General features: G+C 47.4%; 1 protein-coding gene and 1 pseudogene across 1 annotated transcript; both read right to left on the bottom strand.

Annotated features, from left to right (window-relative positions):
- Positions 1-248: 248 nt before the first annotated feature.
- On the bottom strand, positions 249-5156 carry LOC123055723 (uncharacterized; annotated as a pseudogene).
- A 1045-nt stretch (positions 5157-6201) lies between these two features.
- LOC123049083 (non-specific lipid-transfer protein C6-like) lies at positions 6202-7816 on the bottom strand. The gene is made up of 3 exons (XM_044472074.1): positions 7292-7816; positions 7128-7193; positions 6202-7007 (listed from the first exon to the last, which is right to left on the bottom strand). Exons 1-2 carry the CDS (start codon positions 7800-7802, stop codon positions 7144-7146), a joined length of 561 nt encoding a protein of 186 aa, XP_044328009.1. The 5' UTR covers positions 7803-7816; the 3' UTR covers positions 6202-7007; positions 7128-7143.
- Between the last annotated feature and the right edge of the window lie 3110 nt (positions 7817-10926).

Genomic DNA, 10926 nt, shown 5'->3' with positions numbered 1-10926 from the left:
TTCGCGAAGCGTTGACAGCCTGGACACCTTCCACGAGAATGACTAGAACTTTTGACTCACAACTTCAAATGATGTGAGGTTTTTTGCATTGGAAAGATAATTTGATGTAGCTTCTGTTGATGTACCCCTATGGCCCCGTCTCTCCACTTCATGGGTGTGGCACAACGAAATGTCAGAGGATAAAACTGACAGCATCAGCTTCACTTGAAACTTGTTTTCTCCAAACTTGTTCCTCCAAAGCGGTTGCTTCAAGAGCTCACAGGTTGTTGGATTGCTTCCATGTTATACCTAAGTTCAACCAACAACAATGGGGATGAAATCATAGTTGTGTCATCACGGTTACAAGGTAAACTTAAGTTAGCGTTCACCTGGTCACTTATTTGTTTGGCACGACTTCTTGTGATTGGACCTATAATTGTTGGAGACTTGTCGATGGTTGTGGTGTCCTCATCATCCTCCCCCTCTTGAAAAGGAGTCGTCCTCGACTTTGATGGTCCAAAGTATGAAGAGAGGTCGGACACATTGAAAGTTGGACTAACACCATAATCCATCGGAAGGTCAATCCTGTAGGCATTGTCATTGATCTTCGCAAGCACTTTGAATGGACCATCTCCACGTGGCTGCAACTTGCATTTGCGTTGATCTGGGAAACGATCCTTCCGCAGGTGTACCCACAGAAGATCACCTTCTTCAAACAACACCTTCTTTCTTCCCTTGTTTGCTCGTTTTGCATATTGTTCAGTCATCTTCTCAATATTTTCCTTGGTCTTCTCATGAATTTTCTTCACGAAGTCAGCACGCTTACTTGCATCAAGATTGGTTCGCTCCTGCAATGGTAAAGGCAAAAGATCTATGGGAGCAGCAGGTTTGAAACCATAAATAATCTCAAAAGGACAAAATTTAGTGGTCGAATGTACCGCCCTGTTGTATGCAAACTCCACGTGGGGGAGACACTCTTCCCACATCTTCAAAATTTTCTTTAAAACTGCTCTTAGCATCATGGATAGTGTGCGGTTGACAATTTTAGTTTGTCCATCTGTTTATGGGTGGCATGTGGTGGAAAAGAGAAGCTTTGTCCCTAGCTTCGCCCACAACGTTTTCCAAAAATAGCTCAGAAACTTGGTGTCACGATCTGAAACAATAGTGCGTAGTACTCCAGGTAGCCGCATGATTTCTCTGGAAAAAAATCAGCTATGTTTGAAGCATCATCGCTCTTATGACACGGGATAAAATGAGCCATCTTGCTAAACCTATCAACCACTACAAAAACTGAATCACTCCCCCTCTTAGTGCATGGTAATCCAAGAACAAAATCCATAGAAATATCTTCCCAAGGTGTACTAGGAATTGATAAGGGCGTATAAAGCCCATGAGGGTTTAAACGTGACTTAGCTTTGCGGCAAATCTCATAACGTAGCACGTAGCGCTTAACATCACGCCTCATCCTTGGCCAAAAGAAATGGTCAATCAGCACACTCTCAGTTTTCTTTGCTCCAAAATGTCCCATGAGACCACCAGCATGAGCCTCCTGCAAAAGCAACAAACGAACAGAGCATTCTGGGATGCACACTTTGTTAGCTCGAAACAAAAATCCATCATGCAAGTGAAACTTTTCCCAACCTTTTCCCTCACTACATTTTTAGTGTGGTTCAGCAAAATATGGGTCATTCACATACAATTCTTTAATGCTTTGCAACCCAAGAATTTTAGTATCAAGTTGTGAGAGTAAAATATGGCGTCTAGACAAGCATCGGCAACAACATTATCTTTTCCTTTCTTGTACTTGACAATATAGGGAAAAGATTCTATGAATTCACTCCATTTTGCATGTCCACGGTTCAGTTTTTGTTGACCCCTAAGGTGCTTTAAAGATTCATGGTCAGAATGGATCACAAATTCTTTAGGCCACAAATAATGTTGCCATGTTTCCAAAGATCTCACAAGTGCATATAATTCTTTGTCATAAACTGAGTAATTTAGAGTTGGACCACTTAGCTTCTCACTAAAATATGCAATAGGCCTGCCTTCTTGCATTAGTACGCCTCCAATACCAACACCACTTGCATCACATTCAATTTCAAAAGTCTTACCAAAGTTGGGTAGTGCAAGCAATGGTGCAGATGTCAATTTTTCTTCCAACTCTTGAAAGGCCTTCTCTTGTGCATTTGCCCACTGGAAGGGAACATCTTTCTTGGTTAGCTCATTCATTGGGGCAGCAATAGTACTGAGATCTTTCACAAACCGACGATAAAAATAAGCAAGGCCAAGAAAGCTTCGTACTTGGCTTACATTTTGTGGAGGCATCCACTCACGGATGGCCTTGACCTTCTCCTCATCTACCTCCACACCTTGACCTGAAACAACAAAGCCAAGAAACACAACCTTTTCTATGCAAAATCCTTGTTAGCATATAATTTCTCCTCTCTTAGGACAGCAAGCACACACCGGATGTGTTCAACATGTTCATCCAAAGTTTTGCCATAAATTAGGATGTCATCAAAGTAAACAACCACAAACTTGCCAATGAACATTCTAAGCACATGATTCATTAATCTCATGAAGGTACTAGGTGCATTTGTCAATCCAAACGGCATAACTAACCACTCATACAAACCAGATTTTGTTTTGAAAGCAGTTTTCCATTCATCACCCTATCTCATTCTAATTTGGTGGTAGCCACTTCGCAAGTCAATTTTAGAAAAGATGGTGGCTCCACTAAGTTCATCAAGCCTAGGTATGGGGTGCCTATACCTCACGGTGATGTTGTTAATAGGCCTACAATCACAACACATTTGAGAAGTTCCATCTTTCTTGGGTACTAAAAGAATGGGTACAGCACAAGGGGAGAGACTTTCCCATATATAACCTTTGTTTAGTAGGCCTTCAACTTGTCATTGAATCTCCTTGGTTTCCTCCGGATTTGTGCAGTATGGTGCTCGATTCGGCAATGGGGCTCCTGGAACCAAATCAATTTGGTGTTCAATGCCTCTTTGTGGTGGTAGCCCTGGTGGTATCTCCTCGGGAACACATCTTCATACCCCTGCAAAATTTCAGCAACAACACTAGGAGTGGTAGAGGATAATTGGTTAGTAGAAAGGAAGTTGTCCTTGTACAAAAGTACAAAGAACACAAAATTGGGTTCTCTCAACTCTCTCATATCCCTTTTCCTAGCCATCATAACTAATCCCTGTTTTCCCCATGTCTTGGTCAATTTAAGCTATGGGGTTTTATTTGGCTTTGGATTCTCTCGCTCACTATGTTGGTGTATGTCACTCAAGTGTTTCTCACTCACTCTCTCTTTCCTTTTCAGATCATCCATCAATATTTCTTCGGGTGTCAAAGGGAGCAAAGATATGCGCTCTCCCTCGTATTGGAACGAGAGACGATTAGTACGGCCGCTAATTTGCACATCACGATCATACAACCAAGGTCTTCCGAACAACAATTGGCATGCTTGCATTGGCACCACGTCACATTCCACTTGATCTCGATACTTCCCAATGGAAAACGGAACGGTGACTATGTTGCTTACTCGAAGTGTACCACAATCATTGAGGCATTGCATCTTATATGGACTTGGGTGCCTTCTTTGTTTCAGTCCCAATTTCTCTATCAAATCTGAACTTGCAATGTTATTGTAGCTGCCATTGTCAACAATAATTTTGCAAACCTTGTCCTTGATAGTGCCATGGGTGTGAAAAATATTATGTCGCTGCCCTTTCTCTTCTCTAGCTGCATTAACACTAAGCACACGACGGGAAACAAAGCAATCTCCCATGTCGGCCTGAATATCACAACCACTCTTCTCGCCCTCTTCATCCTCATGATCATCTGATGCTCCATTATCTTCAAGCTCACTTTCAGATTCCCATTCCCCTTGTTCATTCACAAATAGAACTCTCTTGTTTCGACATTCAGAAGAATTGTGACCATGCCCTTTGCACTTCCAACACTCAATATCTCGGCTTCGAGATGATGGTACAGCCGTGGGGTTAGAGGTACTTCCAGCAGCAGAAGGACACACTTGTTAGCATTCCTAGGAGCCAGTGGTGATGCCGATGAAGCCGCTGTTCGCCGGGTGGCAGTAGGATGTGAAGTATGCTGAAACTGAGAACCACCATGAGAGGCACTTGGCTGCAACCTTTGCCATGGTGTGGTGGTGCGGTTATGAGATATCCGTCCATGACCACTCCGCTGCACCTTCCTCTCTGTGCGCTTTGCTCGCTCCAAAATATATTGTAGAGTGTTATAGGGAAATATCTCCACAAAATCAGAGATTTCATTGTTGAGACCATGCAGAAATCTTGCCATCTTTGACTCCTCATCTTCATGAATACGAGCACGAACCAACAACAGTTCCATCTCTTTATAGTACTCATCCACCGTGCGCGTACCTTGGCTGAGACGCTGCAATCTGTTTCGGAGATCTCTTTGATACTGTGAAGGAACAAACCTTCGCCTCATGGCTTGTTTCATCTCTTCCCAAGTGTCAATGTGATCACGGCCTAGCAGCAGCTGATTTTCTTGGAGTTGGTTCCACCAAGTGAGTGCATAACCAGAAAACTCAACACAAGCAAGTTTGACTCTCTTTGGATCAGCAAGGTTATGGATACGAAAAATCTGACCACACTGCTCTTCCCAATCAAAATATGCATTGGGGTCTTCCTTTCCTGTGAACTTGGGGACGTGCAACTTGATTCTTGCTATGTCATCTCGACCAACTCGGTCACGATGTTCTGCATGACGCCCATCTTCAGCAGCACGACGGTATGGAACACCATCATAATCATCAAAATCATCTCCATGACCACGAGCAACATGCTCATGAGGGTCATAGTAGTGCCCACGAGCTCCATGGCCTCGCCCTCGAAGTTGTCCTCCTCGCTGCCCTCCATGAGCAGTGGCACCACGCCCACGAGCAGCAGCCACATGTCCACCATAGTTGTTGTTATCATCCTCCAAGGCACCATCCACAACAGCGTGCACGGAATTCTCATCGCCAACTTCCTCAAGTGGATCAATAGGGTGTTGTCGGTGTCGAACCCTATCACCACCTGCTGGAGGACGCTCATGAAGCATCCTTTCCATGGCTTGGAGTAAGTTGTTCTCGAGTCGCTGCAGCTCGGCACGTGTGACCGGGGCATCTTCTTCCCCATGGTTTTCTCCATGAACACTCGATCTAGATCCTGCCATGTTAGTAAGGCCAAAAGTGGAATAGGATAATTTTGTGGAATCGCACAACCTCACCTCTTACTCACCAAAGTTTTTAGGAGTTCACATCAGATTGTGCTTCTCCCGGATGTGTTAAAGCGATTGAAAGACAGGGATCACAGAACTAGCTTCGGTTTTTGGTGGAGCTCGGTGGGGTAAACAAAAAGGGGGCTTGTGCTGAAATCAAGTTGATGCAAACCAAGAAAATATGGGGATATATCTGCTGCACTTTGCACCAAGATTGAAAAAACACACAACACACAAGCTTCTGAAATTTTTCTACCAAGCTGAAACTTTTGATCTTACACAACACTTTCTTTTTCTCTCTTGACTTTTTTTGCCACTCTTTTTTTTTTCTTTGGTTGTTTTTTTGCCACTCTTTTGTCTCTCTCTTTTTCCAAAGCACAACAACCAAATCTGAAAGGAATTACGAAGATGAACTTGGTGTAGATCTAAAAGATGAAGAACATGCAAGGTATGCAACAACAAGATCTCAGCACCAACAAGGCTTGGATTTATTTTGATGGGGCTTTGGACTTCTAGGACAGAAAATATAGCATGAAAAACACTCGATTTAAAGGGATGATAGAAAGATAAACTTGGATAACAGATCCTACCGTGTCAACGAAGGCTCTGATGCCAGATGATAGGCGGGAACCCGTTGAACAAGTTCACGCCCGAGGGTGGCCCGATCTTCACGTCGTAGGATCGAATCGGGAGGGGTAACTAGCTTTATACCTGCCAAGGTTGGATGCAACCCGTACGTTGGGGATGGTTGACCGAAGCTACAAGAACTCCAACCCGCTGTCCGAACAATCGCAAAGCCACAAACAGGGACTAATCCACACAAAACGGTCGAAACCGTAGAGTACGAACTAGGGGGAACCAGAGGCTCCTTCTCGCGAATCCGAATGAACTCACAAGAGCAAAGGTAGCAAGATCTCTCGGATCTCTCTAGCAGTCTTGCTGCATAAGCTTGTAGCTGAATGGTTTGACAAAAGGCCCCTCTAGAGGATGGGGGAGATGGGGTTTTATAGTAGGGACAACCCCCCTTAGCTAGGTGTGAAAATGGTTTCAAAAGTAAGCATGTTTGCATGGCTTCCTTGGATGAATAAGCAGTCAACTTTGGGAGTTGTTGCAGAGCTCCTCGGAAATTCGCGAAGCGTTGAGAGCCTGGACACCTTTCACGAGAATGACTAGAACTTTTGACTCACAACTCCAAATGATGTGAGGTTTTTTGCATTGGAAAGATAATTTGATGTAGCTTCTGTTGATGTACCCCTATGGCCCCATCTCTTCACTTCATGGGTGTGGCACAACGAAATATTAGAGAAAAAAACTGACAGCATCAGCTTCACTTGAAACTTGTTTTCTCCAAACTTGTTCCTCCAAAGCGGTTGCTTCAAGAGCTCATAGGTTGTTGGATTGCTTGCATGTTATACCTAAGTTCAACCAACAACAATGGGAATGAAAGCATAGTTGTGTCATCACGGTTACAAGGTAAACTTAAGTTAGCGTTCACCTGGTCACTTATTTGTTTGGCTCGACTTTTTGTGATTGGACCTATAATTGTTGGAGACTTGTCAATGGTTGTGGTGTCCTCATCATCCTTCCCTTCTTGAAAAGGAGTCGTTCTCGACTCTGATGGTCCAAAATATGAAGAGAGGTCGGACACATTATATATCTTCTACTAAAAATTCGCGCTATATATCTTCTACTAATAATACTAAACGGATCTTGACGTACGGCAGCTTTAGCTTCCAACTTGTTTCTATTATGGTACTACGATCATGACTCTGCAAAACGAAGACATAGACAAGTTAAAGTACAAATACAGAAATACGTACTAGTTCACGCAGCCATGAATGAATCTATCTCCAAAAAAGGAAGTTTATTCGGAACATATCACTAGTTACCTGCAGAATTGCCAAATTATGGAGCAGCTTCAGGGGCTGGTGCGGCCCTCAGCGGTGGCACGGGTCCTGCCATCCGATCCATCAAAATGGTTCAAATCGTGCATAATTAAACACGAGCACGATAAGGCACAAAACATTGTATAGTACCGAGAGCAATAACTTACCTTCGCAAGATTCATAATCAGTCAGACCCGCGTTACAGATTGTCTCCAGACCAAGGAAGTTTGCTCTATCCAGGGGTGCTGACATGAGCTTGTCGAGGTCGCGGTTCTCCGATATGCGGCAAAGGCAGATGGGGGCGTTCTGGAAGAGCGACCTCAGGCCGTCGCAGCACTTGCCTTGCTTTGGAGGCGCCGGCGCGGTTCTGTTCGTGAGGTAATCCTTGCATGGCATGAGTCCCTTCAAAGATGGTAGACACTCTTTCGGCTGCGGCTTCGATGGTGGTGGCGGCGGCGGCGGCGCACTTGGCGTTGGTGGACAGAACATCGGTGGTATACAGAATAACTGCGGTAGAAACGAAAAGCAGGGAATGCACCATGCCGATGGTTTTGCTACTGGATCGTTGCTGGTGGAGGGGGCAGGGGGCTTGGCCCTGACGGCCGCCGAAGGCTGCGGCGTGGCGGCGATCAGAACTACGGCGAGGAGCAAGGCGAGATGGGGTTTGGATGCTGCCATCGGTCTGCGTTGTAGCGCTGGTTTGCAGCTAGTACGATGATTCTATGGCTGGTGCTCCATTTATATAGGATGCATGTGGAATGGGATGCGTTGAGATGCGGAGAGAAAGATGGTTTCTGTTTGGATCGATTTCTTATGCAGCGGAATCAGGCGCGTATTTCGTATGTACGTCGTCCTCCTCTCCTCCAAAACTTCTCCTGTTTCACGGAATAATTTTGTTAGTACTACGAGTTAGCCTTTTGCAAGTGTTTTTAGCCGAGTTAGCGTGGCAAGTTAGTTGTATAATCAAATTTAATAAATCTCATGCAACACCCCCTTATTGAACCCAATTGATATTTGTAGTGCTATTTGTCGTATTGTGTACAACTATATACAAATAATATACGGAATTGCAGAAGTAAGTTTTTTTTCTTTTATCGTGTTGCAGCGAATGGGTCCATGAGCTAAGGGCATGGATATATATATTTTTCCCCGTTGCAACGCACGGACAGGTTTCCTAGTGTAAGTGTGTAACTGAAAAAAATGATGAACTTTTTTAAAATTCGATGAACTTTTTGAAATTCAATGAAGTTTTTTCTAGAACCGATGAACTTTTGTACAAATTTTGGTGAACTTTTTCCAACATCGATGAACTTTTTTCAAATTCAATGATTTTTTTTTCAAATCGATGAACTCTGTTTTCAAATTCTATGAATGGGCGAGCACGGAGCTCGTGTAACTGGGACGACCCAAACCAAGCTGCTGCGTGCGCCAGTTCCTGGATCGGGCGCCTACAACGCCGGTTAGAGCAACTCTAGCAGACCCCGCATCCGGCTTAAACCCGCATAATTCCGGCGATTATACGGGCTCGGCCCATTTTTCTGACCAGACCAGAGCCCGCAACGGTGTCTGGCCTGTAAATATTTTTGCCGCAGCCCACAAACGCAACCCCCGAGCCAGTATAACTGCGGGTTTGCGGGGCAGATGCGGGTCGAAACCCTATCCCCCCGCAGCCGTGTTCCCCTCCAATTCCCCACCACGCCGCTCGATTTGTCGCCGCCGGCGAGCCTTGGACTGCCATGGACGAATCGGGGGATGAGGCGGAGTGCCGCCACCGCGCCAGATCTGACGGCGCGCGCAAGCGGGGGGGCGCGTCGGTGGCTCAACCACGGTGCCCGGCCGCCGCCGGCATTCAACCGCCGCGAGCTCGAGGACTTCGATCTCGAGCTAGCCCGTCGCCGCCACACCTCCTCCGGCAACTGGTCCGCGGGGAGCTCATCCGGCCACGGTTCCGCGGGGTGCTCATCCGCGGGCACATCGAGCTCGCGGCTCGTTCCGGTGAAGAGGGAGCCGGAGGAGGCCGTGCCCGATGCGCCGTCGCGCCGAGGCGTCATCGGGCCCGAGGACTACCTCCCCCCGGGGCAGGAGGAGCTCCTCGAGCGCGTCGTCCTCGAGCGGCCGGCGAGGGAGCAGGAGGAGATGGAAGAGCGCATCCGGCGCGAGCTCGAGTACGAGCGGCTCTTCCTCGAGACGGGCGTCACGGCATCGCAGGCGCACGCATCGAAAGAGGCTGACCTGCGCGTGATGAAGGCGGAGCAGGCGAAGCTCTACATCGAGGTCGACTCCGACTCTGACTGATCGCCGCCGGTGGGCAGCTACTGCAAGAGCTCCGGTGAGCTCAATTTTGTTGTAATGGTGCGGTAGCGTAGGCCCTGTCTAGCATCTCTGGCCTTTAATATGTATGTATGTGGAGTGTATGAACTTATTATGCGAAGAAGAACCATCTATGCGAGTGAGCTCCGCCGAGCTGCTGCTTAAATTTCTCGCGCGAAACAACTTTTTTTCAAAATTACAGGTTTGTTTGCGGTTTCTATTCTGCCGCCGCAATTTTCAGCCTGCATAAACGCCCCCGTGCGACCTGCAAACACAGTTTACAGGTCGGCAAAATGCGGGGTCTGCTAGAGTTGCTCTTAGGAGCTATGGAAGCACAAGGCTCATGCTCCCGCCAACGCCTCCAACAGGTTTGTCACCTACCCACCCTCAGCCCTCGTTTAGGCCAACTCCAGCACGCAATCCCATTCTGTTCGGGTGCGTCCGTTTGGGTAAAACGAACATACCAGACGGCCCAGCACGTGCACGCAAACGGACTTTTGTCCATTTTATGTCCGCTTCGACTCAACCCCGGCCCAAGTTTGGGCCGCTTTTGGGGTGAAACGGACAGCGCGCGGACGGGCGGGCCGTGTGCGCGTGTCCTCCCCTGCCCCGCTCGTCGGTGGCATAGGAATCCCTTTTTCTATCCGCCCCCTCCCCCTCCAGCCGCACCCCCTCCACTCTTCGCCACTCTTGCCCCTCGCCACCACCGCCGCTTGGACGTGCGCTCGCCCAGCCCCCTTTCCCTCAACGCCCCCAAGCTACCCAACCACGGGCACCTGATTTGCGCATCCGGCGTCCGGATTTGGAGCGGATCCGGTCGGGCTTGAGCTCGCCCGACTGTGGGAGGCTGCGCCGCGCCATGGACTGGCCGAGCACCGGGCCAGAGGGCCCCGACAAGGCCGCAAGGCCACATGCAGGTACCGACTCCTCCTCTAGCCACTCGGATCTACACTGTCGACGGTCCGCCGGCAGATACATGAATGGCGGTCGGCTGGGCTCGGTTGTAACGCCCACGATGCGGCTATATCTCCCACGTGTCGAGGCACGACTTAGAGGCATAATCGCATAGTGGTTTTGTCGCAAGAAGGGTCATCTTCACACAGTCCCATGTAATGAACAAGAATGGGATAAAGAGTTGGCTTACAATCGCCACTTCACACAATACATAAATATTATCCATACATCATCCAAATACAAACATATAGACCGACTACGGTCAAAATCCAGATGAAAATAAGACAACCCCAAATGCTAGATCCCCGATCGTCCCAACTGGGCTCCACTACTGATCATCAGGAAAAGACACATAGTAACGACCACGTTCCTCGTCCAACTCCCACTTGAGATCGACCCCATCATCTGCACTGGCATCGTCGGCACCTGCAACTGTTTTGGTAGAATCTATGAGTCACGGGGACTCAGCAATCTCACACCCGCGAGATCAAGACTATTTAAGCTTATAGGAAAGGATGGTGTAATGAGGTGGAGCTGC

This window comes from Triticum aestivum, chromosome 2D (assembly GCF_018294505.1).
Source record: "Triticum aestivum cultivar Chinese Spring chromosome 2D, IWGSC CS RefSeq v2.1, whole genome shotgun sequence".
Classification (NCBI taxonomy): domain Eukaryota; kingdom Viridiplantae; phylum Streptophyta; class Magnoliopsida; order Poales; family Poaceae; genus Triticum; species Triticum aestivum.
The sequence above is the reverse complement of the archived record's forward strand: the minus strand, read 5'-3'. Positions and strand labels throughout refer to the sequence as shown.

Excerpts from the sequence above, each read along its gene's own strand:
- LOC123049083 (XM_044472074.1), bottom strand. The coding sequence starts at position 7,802 with ATGGCAGCATCCAAACCCCATCTCGCCTTGCTCCTCGCCGTAGTTCTG. Across the intron at positions 7,194-7,291 it reads TGATTATGAATCTTGCGAAG|GACCCGTGCCACCGCTGAGG; the intron begins GTAAGTTATTGC and ends ATCGGATGGCAG.